General features: G+C 39.7%; 1 protein-coding gene across 2 annotated transcripts in view; it reads right to left on the bottom strand.

Moving 5' to 3' along the window:
- mctp2a (multiple C2 domains, transmembrane 2a) overlaps positions 1–19,008 on the bottom strand; it is an 85,753-nt gene that overhangs the window by 38,458 nt on the left and 28,287 nt on the right. For both annotated transcript variants that reach the window (XM_055155756.1, XM_020934696.2), the window contains exons 10-17: positions 13,958–14,088; positions 13,360–13,546; positions 12,906–12,999; positions 12,490–12,592; positions 12,304–12,397; positions 12,130–12,231; positions 11,187–11,261; positions 10,891–11,010 (exon numbers count right to left, since the gene is read on the bottom strand). In XM_055155756.1, coding sequence (XP_055011731.1) covers positions 10,891–11,010; positions 11,187–11,261; positions 12,130–12,231; positions 12,304–12,397; positions 12,490–12,592; positions 12,906–12,999; positions 13,360–13,546; positions 13,958–14,088 — 906 coding nt within the window. The remainder of the gene's footprint in view (positions 1–10,890; positions 11,011–11,186; positions 11,262–12,129; positions 12,232–12,303; positions 12,398–12,489; positions 12,593–12,905; positions 13,000–13,359; positions 13,547–13,957; positions 14,089–19,008) is intronic.

Genomic DNA, 19,008 nt, shown 5'->3' on the forward strand with positions numbered 1-19,008 from the left:
GCTGAAAATTATAATTACATTCTAATAAAACTTTGGATAAACTTTTTCACAACATGGCTTCTCATATTGACTATAATGAGACTCAACTTCTCTGTACAAAACAACATCAGCTCATTGATCAAAGCCTCCGTCTCGGACCTGAGCGCTGATCCTTCACACATCACAATATCAACTCACTCATAACGTACGTGTACAGGGACACGCAGGAGAGACGGCACGCTGAGCTGTGGGACGGAGAGGGGGGAGGGAGGCTGGAGAGAGAGGGAAAGAGGGGAGGTCATGCACTGGAGAGAGAGAGGGAGGGTGAGAGTGGGAGAGAGAGAGTGTTGTGCACTGGAGATAGAGAGACGGGGGGATTCTCCGTTGGGGAGAGAGAAAGCGAGAGAGAGAGCTTTCTGATTCGAGAGAGGAGCATTTGACTAGAAAGGAGAGAGAGAAGGAGAGATAGGGGTTTTCTGCACTGGAGAGAGAGAAGAGGAGAGAGACAGGTGGTAGCAGAAGGAGAGAAGAGAGATAGACAAGGAGATAGAGGATTTAAGTATTTCTGTTAAAGCTTGAAGAGAGAAAGAAATATACTGTATACATGTAGAGATAGAGAAAAGGAAGGAGGGAGAAAGAGAGAGTGAGAAGTAGGGAAAAGAGAGAGACAGATGGGAGCAATGGGAGGATAATCCTAACTATTCCAGTTACAGAGAGCAAGAGAGAGAAAACAAAAGAGAAAGAAAGAAGAGAGAGAGGGAGGGAGAGAGAAAGAGACAGCAAAAGAGAAAGAAAAAGAGAGATCCTCCCTCTGTTCCATGTAAAAGGCCTGCTCCGGGGCTGAGGCATAGGCATAGGCATTATGGATTGTCATGTATATTAAACCTGCACTGTAAAATAAATAAAGTGAATTTGAATTCTTAAATTGAGTTGTTCACATTTAAGACAAACTTATTTATTTCATTCTTTATCCAGTTTCAAAGCAATTATTTTAGTTTCTATTTATTTATTTAGTTGCAGCTCAAAACAGTGCATGTAAGTAATCTTGTAGCTGAGCTTGAACTGCAATTACTGCAGTATTCTACAGAATAATAAAAAAAATTAAATATTGATATCGATGTTGATATATCGATGTTATAATGTTGTCTTTTCATCAAAAATATACCTGGAGTTGTGTTTTGTTTCATTCACACGTTTAACACACAAATCCTGCATATTTAGGCTGCGTTTTTCTCACAAACACAAAACACACTGTCCCAGCTTGTGATGTCATGTGATGATACAGAAAGTGCGCCACTGTGTTTTTAAGCTCCATACAGTTTAACTAAAATCATTTGGATGATTTCAGACCTGGAATTGCTCATCTCTACTAAACTAAAAGTAAAAGAAGCTGTTACTTGAAAACGACCGCTTCTTGACATCACAAGGTGGATCAGAACATTTTGAGCTTTGGAGATGTAGACAGACTAATGATACAGAATTACCCAAACATGTGAGAATGAAACAAAACAAAACTTCAGGTATGTTTTTGATGAGGTAACTACATTCAAACATGGATTAAAGCTCACAAGAGTCAATTTTGTGTAATATAGGACCTTTAAAGTGCAATTTCACTCAGGATTAATAATGTATCTGTCTATCTGTTAAGACTTTTAATATTGTTATTTGTTACCCAAATGAAAAGAGGAAAACAATTACTTGATGAAGGATCATTTTAACCCTGATCGTTCCCTCCACATGTATATCCAAAGTAAGCAATTCCCAATTAGCCGAAAGCACTTTTTCCAAAAGTTATTTTAGCACTGTAGATATGTTTTACAGTGTAGTCCCGCACACAGTGTTTTGGACAGAGGAGAGAAAGAACAGACACTACTGTAATTATGCACAGCCCTCAGCCATCTGTCACTGTCCAGCCCCTCGCCTTATCACCTCTGCTTTTACATGTCCAGACAGGAGACGGCGAGACGCTACACAACGCTAACACAATTAGAAGAAGAGGGTAGGGGGGTAGAGCGGGGGAAAGGATATATGGATCTGTCTGTTCATTTTTTGAACGGGGGTAGTTAAGATTGTTAAATTTGAGGGTTAATCGGCTGTCTGCTAACTATTGACCACAAAACATAAAACTTAAAGGTGCATTGTGCAACTTTTCTGGTTGAGTGTCTTTGCTACCTGCTTGTCTCCATGGAAATGTTATTGCTTTCCCTGGAATGTTCATGTTATGACTTTAAACATACTGAGTTAGTACTTATTCATTACAGGTGTTTCTGTTTCTCAAAAATAGAATCATTACTTCTGTGAAAAGGGGCGACTCTCCACAGATCTGAACTGTAATGTAGAGTGGTGCTGTAACCTGATTGCCTTCCCGGTGGCAGGTTTAATCTATACTGTGGAACATTCTAGACATAGCAATAATATCTCCATGTAGACAAGCAGGTAGAGGACGCTTTACTAGAAATGTTACAAAGTGCCCATTTAAACAGTGAAAACAGCATATATTTCCTTTTAAAAACATAAGACAAAACTGATCCAAATGTAGCTGTTATTCATTTAATTAACTACTTTGTATAAATAAAAGTTCAAACATGAGACTTTGTGGGCTGACTACAATGTGTAAATAGTCATTTATAATACATATATTTATAAGATATCAACTGGGACGATATTTGGAAGCAGATGTCTGATCCAGGTAAATTTTCAATATGGGCGCCTTGATACAATACCAGTATTGTATCAATGCACCCCTAGAAGTAATAGGATTTATTTTTAATTACAACAATGTGATGGTCAAGTTATGTTTTGGTTCTCAAGACAATTATCCAAGCAGAAAGCAGAAAGAGCCTCATGTGAGTCTCTCATTTGGATTGCAAGTTCCAATGCGGAAATGTAGCTGCTTTAAACTGAAATCTAGTTGGTTTTAAACCTAAAATGTCTCTCTCTGAGGCATTTTAGGTTTAAACCGCAGCGCCGACAGACAATCATGAGTCAGTGCTAGTGCAGCCTCTGCAGCTCAGAGAAGGAATTCTGGAGGTCCTGAGCTTTCACATGAAGCCTGGCCATATACTGAGAATGAAATATGTAGGTTAGAGGTGCACTGTGTAACTTTTGTTAGTGGAGTGTCCATCACCTGCTTCTAGCCATGGAGCTGTTGTATTTATCTTTACAGATACAGCAGTTTACACCACAGGGCCAAGTTACAAGTCAGATCTGCAGAGAGGCGAGCCCACTCACAGTAAGGAAGTTTTTAGGTAAATAAAAGCCCATATTATGGAGTAAATGCAAGATGGATACGTTTAATGCTTCACCAGAACATTCCAGACAAAGCAATAACATCTCCATAGAGGCACTGGTGGTTCAGTTGTGATTGTAATACCTTTTTTAAAAACGAGAGTGCATAGTAAACTGGCTAATCCTATGCTTGCTCTGGTGAACACTATAAAGAAGGAGAAAATCATTGGACCTATTTCTTTCAGTGGGTAGTTTTAGATGAAAATTACAGTTTACAATGACCAGAATGTGTGATGAACGATGTACTGCGTGTCAGGAGGATACACGCACCAGCCCTTCCTGTACTTCTCTGTCTGCGGCTACACCTGTAACGGCAGGAGACTGGAAATGAGAGACTGCAGTGTGGTGGTGCAGGCTCCTGTCCCCTGCCGACAATCTAATTACGAGTCTGCTCCTGTCCCGCTGCCCTGTCACCTGCCCACCTGCCTGCACCTGCCCCTCCTCTGCTCCTGTCTGCTCTGTACAAGCACTCTTTTACCCAAATGTCCCTCAAAGTTTTTTCTCAGATAGTGGCTTCTGTAACTCTGGACGATTCAGTGTTTTGGATGCAGATGTAATCATTCTTTGTTAGAGATTGGGTTTGTGCGTTGGGTGATACTAAATACTGTTTAGTTCTGTATAAAACAGGATCTTGTTTCAGTTTTGCTGCCAGGAGACATTGTGCCAGTTTCAGTTTCACGTGTCATACAGTAGTTCGAGAGGTTTTTTTTTTTTTTTACATTGTTACAGCATAGTCTACTTTAGAATTCCAATGTGAGCTTTACTTCAATATTAAAGGTGCATGGTGTAAGGACACTTGCCTGAAATGTGAGGGTGCAAAGCAAACTGAAAGCACTACTCAAATAAGACTTTAATCTGAGCTTTATTTTAACAAAGACTGACCAGAAAGAGCTGACTTGGTTGGAACTACATCAGGCGAGCTAATATGTGCTTTTAAACAAGTCTCTCACAAATAAAACTACGGTCACAAGATAGCTAGCGTCAGACAAAAGTTTTTCAGTTCGTAACACTCACAGTTTTTTGTTGAAAAACACCTAAACTGAACCATGAACATTATAATGTTCACAGGCTCCTGTAAATGAGTTGTTTAAATCCATTTTGTATTTTTTCTTGAGATTTAAGATGATCTTAACATCTTTTGTCTGTTTGCTCATCTCATCATGGAAATTGTTGAACGTTTCGCCAGTAGAAATGCATTTAAGAACACTCCCAGCATGATGTCACTGCAAAGTATCAATGGGCTATGTTTGCCCCAGAATGCCTTATACGTGCCTTAAATATGCCTTAAAACTGTATAAGGGGGTTCAAAGCAAGAAAAATGATTTGATGAAGGCTTTTTGCTGAAACATTATTTAAAAAAAAAAAAAGCTTTTGGACATTGGCCATCTTAGTGTGCTATGCATTTTTTTCACTTTTGAATTGCTGTTCTTTGCATTTGCACCTGTACAAGAATTTTGGTGTGAATTTTCTGTAAGGGCGCATTATGTGAAATCTACTTGAACAATCTGAGCTTTCACCCATATAACAGTATTCCTTCATCATTAGCTACTGTACCTCTATGTTGTATATTCACCGAGTAATGCTTGTTTGAGCAATCCTGTATTGTCCTGTATTTGAGGCTTCAGTGCTCAGAAAATTTCAGTTTTCACCTACCCCATTTCTCCACCCACTCTGACAGCTTTATACATTAACAAGCCTATAATACGCAATTTACTGATTTATGTTATAGTATTGTTTTCTCATCAAAAACAGACCTGGAGTTGTGTTTTGATTCACTCACACATTTAACACACAAATCCTGAATATTTAGGCTGAGGTCTTCTCTCAAATCGAAAACACTCTGTTCCACCTTGTGATGTCAGTGGTAATACAGGAAGTGCTCCACTGTGTTTTTAAATTCCATGCACATTCACTAGAATCATTCCAGTGATTTCAGCCCTGGAATCATTTCTACTGAACTAAAGATAAAAGGTAGCTGTTAATTTGAAAACTAGAGCATTTTGAGCTTTTTCAGATTAATAAAGCAGGATTACGCAAAGATGTGTGAATGAAACAAAACACAACTCCAGGTATGTTTTTGATGAGAGAATAACATTCTAACACGGCTTAAAGCTCACAAGAGTTAATTTTGTGTAATAGGACCTTTAAGTCAATTTAGATGCATATTGCTATTTAAAAGAAACAAAATGTGAAATGTTATCTACTTATGTTGTATTTTATTTACTGAATAAAAGACACTGAATATATGTCTTGAACTCAGCTTTTTGTAATATTTGTCCTATTCATTTGTCCCACCTTGCAGCCCCCCTCCCGTCATGTCCTGTATCGTCTACTGTCTGCACTGTCCCTGATCTGAGCCTACCTCCCACACGTCCACACACAATCTCTCCATTGTTCTGAGTGCTTCTTGTCTGAGCGCCGGCCCTTCTAAAGTCTGGCTAGCCTGCGGGAGCACTAGCATGGGCTCAGGTGAGATTTGGGTGTCGCTTGGGTGTCACTTGGGTGTCATGGCGATCCGGCGCAGGCATAGAAAAGTACTGTGGTGAAAGGAGAGCACCAAACACACCCAGTCTGCGACCGGTAGCTGACCCCCCGCGCTGGCCAGACGCTCCAGGTACGTTACACCAAAGGAAGATTATCGGCCTACCTGACTGGCTTTTTCTCAGCTTTTAACCATGTTATAATATTGTTCCCTCATCAATAACATACAAGGAGTTGCGTGTCATTCTGGCATGTTTGGATAATCCCGGAGTATTAGTGTGTCTGCCTCTTCAAAAGCACATTCCCCCCGGTACAGATCATCTGCTGGTAATCCTCAAGTGTTCCTTTGTGTTTTTTAAGTCCATACACCTTCACCAGACGTATTGTCATAAGTTATGCAGTTAATCTTGTGAGTAGACTGTTTTGAAGCAGTGTTCCGGTTGCTTCACTCCACAGTGCATTAACAGATGGAGCTCGTGTGTATATAAATATTCTATGGGTGAGATAGTATGACCTGCTTTACAGTAATGGTGGTTTTAGAAGGATATTTTTCAGAAGAACATTACATTATACATACATAAGAGCAGCCTTTGTGATTTGATTTGAAGTTTTCTTTTTGTATAAGACATCACATTCAGATATGAAGTCTCATTCCAGTATGAAATCAAATTCTGGTAAAAAATCTGATTCTGATCCCACAGGTAATCTCCTTCTGATAACACATTACATTCCGATAAAACAAACAAAAACTGGTGCAAAATTCAAGGTGCTCTAAGTTAGCATGAACAATCAAAAGTGAAATTAGTTTCTCTGGCTAACTTCAGAAAGTGATGCCACTTTTCACCATGACAAGTCTGAGGAGCCATTGTCTAACTAATAATGATAAGATTCAACAGATAAAAACACTGAATCTCCCATAGTTATCCATCCGACTCAGAGGTCCAAGGACGTTGCCTAGTGATACGCAATGACACGACCCATTTCCTTTACAACACGGAACTCGGAAGAGCTCAGAGGAGACCGAGCAAGGCTTCTGAGATAGAATCCAAGATGGCTACGCCCAATGTCACTTGTAGTATGAAGTGTTTTCATTGTGTTTGGACGCTTTGGTGGTTTAAATGACCATTTCAGTCACTAGTATTACTGTAATACCTTACTGCGTCTCTATTACTGCAATACCTTACTGCGTCTCTATTACTGCGTCTCTATTACTACAATACCTTACTGTATTACGTCTCTATACTACTACTGCGTCTGTATTACTGCGTCTCTATTACTACAATACCTTACTGCGTCTCTATTACTGTAATACCTTACTGCGTCTGTATTACTGCAATAGTGTCATCCATGTTTTTAGGCCATTTCCTATTAGGTAACGTGCCAAAATGATCTACTATCCCACAAGACCAACGCTTTCACTTCACTAATATACCGTATTTTTCGAACTATAAGTCACACTTTTTTTCATGGTTTGGGTGGTCCTGCGACTTATACATTGAAATTTTCACACTGACAGCCACGAGGGGACGCTCTAGGCTTGTGTGCCAGTATCTAGTACAACTGTTACTCCTGTACCACTCTCACGTCGCTCTACTGCACATGTCTCCTGTAGAAAAAACCACTGTCTTGCTCCAAATAGTGAAATATGCAGCTGAAAACAGTAATCGAGCCGCAGAAAGAAAGTTTGGAGTGAGCGAGAAACTTTTCAGGGACTGGTGGAATGTGGGGATGGAGAACACAGCTTCACGGAAACTGGGCAAGTGCACCATGCAACTTTCCTGGAAGTCACTGGATGAATGGATAAAGCCTGAACTTCAGTGACACCGAAACCATCCTGTCGGGATTCAGAAAGGCCGGAATAATTCTAACTGGAACTGATACTGAGTCTGATGACAGTTACGCAGAAAAGGAAGCGGCGCTCCGTTTACATCAAGGATCTACGGTTTAGCTCCGGAGGTCACGCAGAAGTGACAACGAGGAATAATTCAGTGGATTTAGTGATTTGGAGTGAGATCGAGATTTTCGTAAACTTTTTTATATTGTTTATACTATAATTATCTGAATAACTGTTAATATGTTATGTTAACATATTAACGCCTATTCAGTCTGTTGTTCTGTATTTTGTTGTGATTACTTAACTTGTGTTTCAAGATGAAATGTCAGTTCCTGGTCTCTGATTTTATAAAATAAATTTCCCCCAAAAAGTGCGACTTTTAGCCCGGTGTGACTTATATATGTTTTTTCTTCTTCATTGAGCATTTTTTTGGCTGGTGCGACTTATACTCCTGAGCAACTTCTCGTCTAAAAAATACTTTACTCAATTAAACTATTTATACTGAATTCTTCCTCGAGGTTGTGCATTTGAAGCGCGTAGTTATTTTGGAGCGTCTGGTTCTCGGCCAGTGTTAAAACAACAACAGCTTTTCGGTTGGCGTCTACATTTTTTCCGAGTTGAAACATACGAACAAAACATAATACAACGGTTGAAGCTTGAATGTGACGTCATAACCGAGATCCGAAGTGGGAGATAGATCGATAAAGTTATCAACATCATCAACACAACCTATTCATGGATTTCAGCTTCTGCAACATTTTGATGACTTTTTCCCATTCAAAACATATAACATATAAGACATATAATCTCTATGGCAGCTGTTTAAATTTTTTTTATCATTCTGAAACCGATCGATTTCTTTGGTTTAAAATAGGCCTTGTAGACAGACTATGGTAAAACATTGTGAGCCCACGTTTTCTGCTGTGAAAGTCTTTGCTGCTCATTACAAAGAGCTAAAGTGAGACATTTGAACAGGACTCAGTGCGTGTCTGCTCTGATCTGCACACAGCCCCACACCAGGCCGAGGGGTTAGTGCGCTTTGCTAACGCTCATGTACAAGTGTCTGTGTGTCTGTGTATCTGTGGAACATTCTTTGAGACGAGACGAGCTGAAAAGAAAGGGTTTAGGGCAGAGGATAAAACATGTCTGACTCTTATGCTCGTGGGATCCAAACGGGAGGCAGGATTTTCAAGGGAGAGGATTCCAGAGTGGGTGATAGTATTTGGAGATGAAAATGTTTAAAGTTGCATGTGATTTTTTTTCTTTTTATAACAATTGGTTCTCAAGGCTTTAACATTTATAGACTATGGTGGGAAATTCCTTGAACAAAAAGTCTTTAGCCAGTCATAATATACTGTAAAATGTAACACTTTTGCTCTTGCACTTGCACCAGAGACTTTTTTGGGTGAATTTTTGTCAATACAAAGAGCTCATAGGGTACATTCAGACTGCAGGGCTTAATGCTTAATTTAGATTTTTTGTGAAATCAGATTTTTTTGCAAGGTCGTTCACATTTCCAATTAAATGCGACTTGTATGTGATCTCCAGTGTGAACTTTAAACTGCCCACATGTGCATTGGAGGACACGTCACATGCAGCAAGCATGTTCATTGTTTACAGAAGTAGAATCCATTTATCATTTGTTCATTCATTTTTCAAAATAAAACAAAAAAAAGATAAAAAAACAACTTTTTTTTTTTTTCATTATTTGTCTCCAAAAACAAAATGGGGAAAAAAGGAAAACAACTTGTTTTTTCAGTTTTCGATTTTGTGTTTAAATGGGTAAAGGAAAAAATGGATAACGACTTTTTCCCGTTTCCATGACTTAAACTGTGGTGCTGGACTTTTGCATCGTATACGAACAGAACCACGACGAATACAGGACAAAAACAAGACTAAACCAGGTCTAAACCAGGACTGAACCAGGACTAAACCGGTCTCACTCCTGAGCTCAGTCTTGGTTTCAGTCCTGGTTTAATCCCGGTCTAGTCCTGGTCTCAGTCCTGGTCTGGTTCCGGTCTGGTCCCGGTCTCAGTCCCAGTCTCGGTCCCGGTCTCGGTCCCGGTCTCAGTCCCAGTCTCGGTCCCGGTCTCGGTCCCGGTCTCAGTCCCAGTCTCAGTCCTCTTATTTTTGGTTTTATTTTGAAAAACTAATGAACAAATGATACACAGATTAAGTAGCCTAAACATAAACGCTAGCACTGAGCACCTGGCGATTTTGAAGTCTCTGTTGTACCGGAGCCAGAACACATACAGCTTATTTGTTTTAAGGAGATTGAAAAAGAGAAGGACAAGGTTTTTGACCATGGCGTTTTGTGGGGCAGTGGCAGCAACGTCCGTAGAAAGGAACGTGTGGATGCAGAGTGATGGGATTGTTGTGTGCTTCACTGCTTCACTGACATGGAGTTCATTCACAATTTTCATATGATGAGAAGAACGTTTGTGAACATTTGTGAGCATGTAGTAGGTCGGATGAATGTGACCTGGCTGTTCAGACTGAAGTCGCGTGTCAAAAGATCGGATATGTATCAGTTTTAGGACCACATATCCAAGTGGCCTGTGTTGCATTTGAAAAAATCGGATCTGTGTTGTTTACAGGGTCATTACAAAATCAGATACAGGTCGCATGGGGTGAAAAAATCAGATTTGGGACACTTTTAGTCTTCGTTCTCTGGACTAAGTCTTGTCAAGGCATTTTAAGAAGAAAAAGTACATTATTCACAGTTTTGTTAGCCTCCACATAATATTGCAATAAATACCGTACCATGAGATGTATATTGTGAAAATATCGTACAGAGAGATTTGGATATTGTTACATCCCTAATCGTGAGCCTCCCCACCATATCATGAGCTTTCCAAGAATATTGCATTAAATATCGTACCATGAGGTTCATACCACAACGATATCGTATCTTCAGACTTGGATATCGGTACACCCCTAATTATTACACCAGTTTATGAACCACAATGGGATATAGACTGAACTAATATCTTGGAAACCGATATCCTATCCACCAACATTTTCAATACTGATGCCGATATCAGATACTAGTACCGTATCGGTGCATCCCTAGAATTCATTCTGATTGTAGATTTATAAAAAAAAACATTTCGAAACTGTAAATGACTAAACTGCCAAAAAACTGTTTTCATAATTGACTGAACTCAGTTTACCAAAACTTCTCTTACACCTTTTTCATTCTCTCATAGTTAGACAAAAGTGCTGATCTGGACTTCGCTCACACCATTGCAGTGACATAAACTAGCTTGGCCCGCGGCGTACACTATTAGCATTAGCCGCTCACTTACCAGGAAGGCTATGAGGCTGCGCTGTGTGCTCTCCCACTGGAAACAGCTGTTTATGTACTGCAGCGTGTACAGGACGGCCGTGCTAATCCTCTTCACGCGGTAGATGTTCTGGGATAGTACCTAAGCAAGACCATTACAACAGCTTTTAACACAAACCCATAGAAGCGCATTATGTTTATGAGTGGACGGACTGTGTTAAAATCATTAAGAATTGAGCCTAATTTGTTGGACGCAGTGAGGCGGACATCAAGCTAACTCTGCTAATTATCTGCAAACAAAATGGTGGCACTCCTCACCTTTTTATTGAACTTGGGGGTTTCTTCGGTTAATTTGGTCTCTTTGGGTTTGAAGGTTTTGATTCCAGCGCGGACCTAAGACAAAAAAAGAGCTGTGTTAAAGGAGAGGGCTTTTTGTAAACTCATTAGTTGTAAAAGGTCTCATTTCAGAGCTGCAAATGATAAAACACTAAAACAACTATTATAGCTGCATTAATGAAGCAAGATCATAGCGTTGCAGGCAGATAAATGGATAGTAGATAGAAATGCCCAAGAAAATACCAAAGAAAATTCAAAAAGCACCAAAACACCTTTACTTAAATGAAAGCAATATGTTTTTGACTACCCGTTAAAGGGAATACATTTGTTTAGTTTCTCCTTTTTTTTCAATTGAGCTGATTTTACAGTTTATAACAATATTTGATGTTTTTGCCTAGAATGTTTCTTTATGGAACATTTTTGTCTGTATTTATTACTATTAACTGTTCATTATTACTCATAATTAGCCTGAAAATCATGCCTTCTACTGTGAGTGGGGTGCCTTTCCGCAGATCTGACCTGTTACTTGACCTGATGGCATCACCCGCTTTCCACATGGAGATAGATGTTTGATGTGGAACATAGTGTGGAACATCCAGGCAAAAAAATACCATCTCCATGGAGACAAGCAGGCGACAAACTCAGTCCAGTCTGTCTATTAAAGCAATATAATATTATAATGTATATAAGAATTTTACTTTAAATTTCATCAGCCTGACCTAAACATGAAGGTTGTGAGCTTTCACATGTGGCATGGCCTGTCCATATACAGAGAATGAGAAAAACTTGTATGTGTCCTCTGTTTGCACATTAAGGCTCTGGCAACCCAGCTTCAGTTGTGATTGTAATGCATTTTTTTAAACAGTAAGAGTGCAGGCTATATATCTTTCCTATAAGGCCATAATTAATCAGTTACTTTACTTACATTGTTATAAATGACATCTATTTCTAATGTAATCGTCCCTTTGTATGTCCTGCTCAGGTCTTCTTTCTTTAAACACAGGCACATCTGTTGACCATTCTTTATCTGTACAAACATGCATTTAGTATTAGCATTACTCGTTATAAATCCACTGATTTCATTGTTTTAGATCCTTACTGTGAGTAGAGGCACAGCCACTTTGCCCAAAAAGTTGTCTCCGTTCTCGTCCATCACGGTGACCTCGATCACCTCATGGATGTCTTTGATGGGGCTGTGGGTCAGAACATAATAGTTAAGCAGAGATTTCACAAAAGCATATGAGAAAATGTGACATGATTTGATTGTGCAGCACATCTGACTTACAAGGACAGAGCTTTGTTCCACTCAGGGTTGGATGTCTTGTACATTGTGTGAGTCTGTAGCCTGCTATTGCCCACCTCCACCACACAGAACGGGTTAATTTTACCTGTCCAACAAATTATATTATACTATATAAATATTATATATAATATTTATATTATACTATATAAATATTATATATAATATAGAAAATATTATATAAATTACAAATTATAAAAAAGTATTAAAACACAGTTATCGTTTTGAAGTGCAGATTTAAAGTTTCATTTTAACACAATAGGAGCACAGGATACATACAGTTCCTAATACCTTGCATGAAAATAGTTCTGCATTTTATCACAAGTACAATGTCACCGAACTAATAATGAGAAAAGATATACGGCTGTCGTATCCAGTGTACATGCTGTGCAGTACTTTACCGTTTATGTCTGAGGAGGCCAGGTCATTGGCTCTGACCACCTTCACCTGGAGGAAGCCCACCTCGATCATGCACTTGTGAGTGTTCTTTAAACTCTGCAAAGAAACAAGAACATTTATTTAGGAATATTCATGATGTCTATCAAAGTATTATACCATACCATTATTTTACACTACTATTTAGATGCTGTGAGGGGACGTAAAGTGCGATTGGTCTAACACTTCAAACTCCTGACCTCTGGAGCCAGGTGTGTGTAAACAGAAACAGTGTTATGTCACATAGTTCTTGAAATTGGAGAGGAAAGGAGGAAGCACACTCACACTTTTTGACCAGAAAGCTGCAAATGTACCTAGTTTGTACTAAAATTGCACCTCACACTTTAGTAGAGTTGATGGGTGTTTAGTCAGACTGAATTCACAATGTTTATTCTGATATATAAAGGCGGCAGGACTCACAAATCTGTCCTCAATGCTCTCCCTCTCCTCGGGCTTCTCCAGAGGGGCGGTCTCCATGTCTGTGATGGACACTCCCCACACGGGCCTCAGGGTCACCAGGAACACCAGGCGGCCCTTCCCCGGGTCCAGGACGTTAGTGTAGAGCTGGGCCTCGTTTAGGGGCAGTCTGGACAAATCCACGTCTATCCTGAGACACACACACAGATGGGATTATAGAGACACACTCTTTCTCTCTGTCTTTCGCTCTCTCTCCCTCTGTCTGTCTTTCTCTCTCCTCTCTCTCTCTCTCTCTAGGCAATGCGGATGAAGTGCCTTGCCTAAGGACACAACTGCAGTTTTTGTGATGATTACCAATTACCAGCAATAAATAAATAGTTTAAATAAATGTTGAAAAAAAATGCTTCAGAATTTTGTATTGGTGTGTTCATGATATAGATTCCATTTTTTGTGACTGTTTTAAGTTTTTAAATTTTAAGATTTGCTTACAAAAATAATTTTTCGTCTTTAATGATTACATTTCTAACAACCAAAAATATACACAGTACTACTATTTCTACTACTATAATAATCCTCTTGGACATAAGCACTAGATACTCACGTGCCCCAGGACTCCTCTCCTTTCCGGCCCCTTTTGGAGCAAACCTCCACCTGCAGCGGCTCCTGACAGTCCTCAAACTGGTTCAGGTCAAACTGCTCTCTCCACTGGGGGTTGGGCTGGATGCACAGGTTCTGATGGGGCACAGGACATATACAGAGGAGACATTTTGAGTTCTACAGTGTTTAGTTAATTACACGTTTATGAAGAAATTGTAATTTGGAGAGTATGTTTTACAATCCAAATATCTAACTTATAATAATACTTATTTAACTTTGTCTAACCATATGAGTAACAAAGCTTTTGCGTTGACACAGATTTTGGTTAATAATACTCAAGATGGGTGAAGCGTCTTGTCCCGAGACACAAGGCAAATTGTGCACACCCTTGTTCGTTTTTTGTTTTTTGTCTTTTTTTTCCATGGGGTAAAATAATAGCACTTTTCCTTTTGGCACTTTTCCAAGTTCAGTTATCCATGAAACAAATAATCCAGATCAGGTGATGATTCCAGCTACCGAAGTATCAGTTCTTGGAGCCGGATCTGAAACAAACTGGGCTTCACTGTACATAAATCTAACCTTGTACAACTTTTAAAATTCTAATTAATATTATGAATTTATGTCATTTACCAAGCTATTCATTGTCTTGCAGGATACAACAACTACTACTGCTACTACTACTACTACAAGAAGCTTAGTACTAATTTATTTTATGTTTTAAGATCCTAGCCCAGTAAAACCAGTGCTGTGCCTCACTATTGACTCTAGCACGCTGTTCTAACTACTATTAGAATTACTACTACAACTACTACTACTACTACTACACATCATAGCAACATCATGTAACACTTCTTTGAAAGGTGGTAGAGTGAACCCAAAACTGTCAATGTATGAAACAAATAGAGGTCTGAACATAAGAATCTATAGTATAGCCTTTACCCTTTGCTTTCAATCCTGGTTTGCACTTGTGGTATTTCTTGACCCTGACTTTTCACAGCTATGAAGTGAAAACCATTTCATGTTGAATTCATCAAGAAGCCCAGTGACAGGAGGCCAAGGCTTTGCAGCACTGTCAACAAAGGGTGGCTGCTCTAAGGATTTGATATAACATACATATAGCTGAGTTATTTGAATTGATACACAGTTCCATATACAGTATCTTGTGTCATATATTTGATTTCTTCAGTATGTTTATCAAATGTAGAAAGTAGTAAACATAAAGAAAAAACACGGGCATTATGACAACACATAGTAAAGTATTTAAATGTCCTATATTGAGGTATTCTCTAATCCAGGGGTCACCAAACTTTTTTTCTCTGTGATGGGGGCTGAGGTTGGGTCGGATGTATAACAGAATTGTATGACCCTGACGACGCAGATTATATTCTTTGAAAACCGTCACACTTTCTTTACATATCAGACAAACTGCATGGTCCTTGAACTGAACAAAAAAATAACTGGTCGTCCACTGTTCTTTGAAAACTCTGCACTTTCTGTCAATTTTTTGTACTTTAACACTCGCCATTTTGCTGTCTTTAACTGCACTACAGTACTCTGCGCGTGCGATGACTGTCACTGTTTGATCTCAAGTTTGTCAGGTGACAAAAATTCAGCAGTAAATTTGACGGCAAATGTAAATACATTATATAATTATTTTGAAATAAATATAAATACTTCATACAAATATAATCTTTTAATTGAAAAAAATCAACAATATACAAGATGCAGACATGTATTTTTCAGACTATAAGTCGCGCTTTTTTCATGGTTTGGGAGGTCCTGCAACTTGTACTCCAGTGCGACTTATATATTAAAATTTTCACACCGCCGTGAGAGGGCGGTCAAAGGAGCATGGAGGGTCAGAGTTATCCTGCGGGCCTTAGTTTGATGACCCCTGCTCTGATCTATGTTAAACTGTTGTGTCCTCATCAAAAAGATATACCTAGAATCATTTGGATAATTTCACCCCTGGTAGCTGTTCTCTTTCAAACTACTACTTCATGACATCACAAGGTGGAAAAGAGCATTTGGGGCTTTGGAGATGTAGATGTAGATGACAGATTAACAATAAAGTATTACTTAAACATGCATGAATGAAACAAAACACAACTCCAGGTATGTTTTTGATGAGGGAACAACATCATAACACGGCTAAAAGCACACACGAGTATATTTAACAGAATATAGGATCTTGAAATCCTAAAAAGAGTGTACATTCTCTGTCTCTGTGATAGTTGGATTGAGTCTTCCCATGTCAGCTCAGATGGAGGTGGGGTGGGTGGAGGTGGGGCGGGTGGAGTAGAGCCGTGTACCTCTCTTTCTGTTTGAGCGTGCTTGTATGTGCACACCTCAGCAGCCTCTCTGGGACTGTAAACACTGACAGCTCCCAATTAGAAGCAGCTTTGTTCAGCAAACAAACACACAACCCGCCAGGCGAAGCACTTTACAGTTTTTACAGGGAGAGACGACAACGCAAAACAAGCGACGCCACCCGTACATCATCTGCATACCGTCCACTCAGCTGGGAGAGGGAGCAGGTACGACTCACTCATCAGGAGGAGGACGTAGAGGGGGACGGGGGAAGAGAGCAGGTACCATTCACCAGTCACTTATCAAGGGGAGTAGCACATATACACAGACTGTATCTATAAATGGACCTAAATGGACCTAGCTATCATACAAGCTTCTCTGTTCCAAATAGGAAGTGAGCATGGGCACGCTCTTGGCTCCATCAACTCTGGTTCCAATTCACTCCAATTCACTTTGTATTGGAAAAAAAATTTGCCCCTCTCTGAACTGCTGCAATCAAACTCATCTTAAAATTTTTTGTATTGCATTTTGTTATTTTGTCCCTAAATCAAAATATAAATATTAATACTGCGGCAGTAGCTCAGTTGGCAAGAGAGTTTATCCACTGATCCGAAGGCTGGTGGTTCAAATCCTGTTCTCAACATAAAACATTATTGCTTGAGCGGTCAGATCGACTGACCCACAGGTTGGCTGATTCCAGCTCCCACAGATGAATGATGTTGGTGTGTCCTTGGGCAAGACACTTAACCCAGCTCACCCCCAGTGTTTGCGCACACTGGTGTATGAATGTGTGTGTGAAAGGGTGAGCAGTTTCTTGTTGTAAAGCGCTTTGATTGCCTGGAAGGTGGAAAAGCGCTGTATAAAAATGTGACCTTTTACTATTTACCAATAGCAGACAAATCAGGCGCCTTCTTTGCCCAGGGTCGCACCTGATAGCATTAGCAACAGGTTTGTTTGACAGCACTGAAAAGTGCTAGGGGTGTAACGATATCCAAGTCTCAAGATACGATACAGTCAGGGTATGAACCTCATGGTACGATATTTATTGGGATATCATGGGAAAGCTCACGATATGGTGGGGAGGCTCACGATTAGGAATGTAACAATCTCCAAATCTCTCTGTATGATATTTTCGCAATATACCTCTCACGGTACGATTATTTATTGCGATATTTTGTGGAGGCTATCAAAACTGTTAATATTCTGCTTTTTCCTCTTAAAATACCTTGACAAGACTTAATCCAAAGAACTAAGATTGTTTCTTTTAGCTATTGCTGCACCATAACTCTTAATTTAAGCAAAGAGACTTGTAATTCAGGATACTGTGATGGTCCATGATATTATTGTGAGAACTTAGACGATATGATATCATGATATTTCAGTTATTGTTACATCTCTACTAAATGCCCACTTCCTGCTAAACCAGCAGAGCATCCATTACGTTCAACAGCCTTTCTCCAGATTGGTTCTTTGTTGTTAGGTACTTGTAGTCAGAATTCCAAATATGGAAATCAGCCCCAGATTCGCTCCTACAACTACCAGCCTCGATGAGCTTCATTTGGCTGGAGCTGAACACTACAGGTGACGTCACATTCCCCTAGTGCACTTTTTTATACGATCATTGGATATAGGGGGAGAAAGCAGGCACCATCCACTCATCGGGGGAAAGAATGAGCAGTACAAGAAGAGAGAGGAGGTACAGAGTTGGAGAAATGGTGATACTATGCAAATATAGCAAATGAAGGACAGAGACGAGAAAGAGGATCAGGAGAGAGTAAAGAGAGACACAGTTATGGAGAGAACAAGAGGGGAATTTAGGTATAAGGTGCACTATCCAGCTTTTTCAGTTCTGGTACCGATGCCAATACTATAGCTTTAAGTGTTTGCTGATATCTGATATCAGCTGATACCAGTGCAGAGACTGAAAACAGATATTATTTCCTTTGAACAAATATAAATTAAGCAAAACTGATCCAAATGTGTTATGGAGCAGTTGTTTAAATTATTTTGTGTGAATAAAATTTCAAAATTAGCCAAAACCGATATCCAGTCCAGCAAATATTTCAGTATCAGCACTGATATCCAATACCAGTATCAGATCGGTGCATCCCTAGTAGAAATACACAGAAAATGGAAGAGAAGGACAGAGCAGAAGAAAGAGTCAGAAAGGAAGAGAAAGGCAATGAGGAAGTGGGGGCAGAGAGGTGCAGCCTGGTTCAGCCTAATGAGCCGCCTCTGCCATTGGCACGACCAGGTGGAGGTGAGCACCGGGCGGGCACCTCCTGAACTCGGGCAAGCTCAGATCAGGGCACAGAGCAGGGCAGAGTGTAGGAATGAAGACTAGAGCAGGGAAACAAAGAGTACCGTACAAGAAATAAATCCAATAAGGAGTTTCTGTGTATTTGCTTGTAGCCATATTTACTACCTTTTTCTACATATTACTAATGGGTCCATAGTAAGAACAGGATTGATAACTGCCCCCTCTGTTCGGTAATAAATCTGGAAAAGGGTTAATATATTACACTATTTTCTGAACTATATTATAATGTTGTTTCCTCATGAAACATACCTGGAGTTTTGTTTGGTTTCATTAAAGGGACAATCCACAATTTTGGACATAGGACCTCATTTCCTAGTTAGCCAGAGTGTTGGAGATGTGTGGAAACACTTTTTAAAATATTCCATCCAGTCTTTGTTTTTGCAGAGGTCACTGGTGCTAGGCTAGTGCATGTCAATGGCCATAGT

This window comes from Boleophthalmus pectinirostris, unplaced genomic scaffold (genome assembly GCF_026225935.1).
Source record: "Boleophthalmus pectinirostris isolate CB_2022bp ecotype Guang Dong unplaced genomic scaffold, ASM2622593v1 HiC_scaffold_2, whole genome shotgun sequence".
NCBI classification, from domain to species: domain Eukaryota; kingdom Metazoa; phylum Chordata; class Actinopteri; order Gobiiformes; family Gobiidae; genus Boleophthalmus; species Boleophthalmus pectinirostris.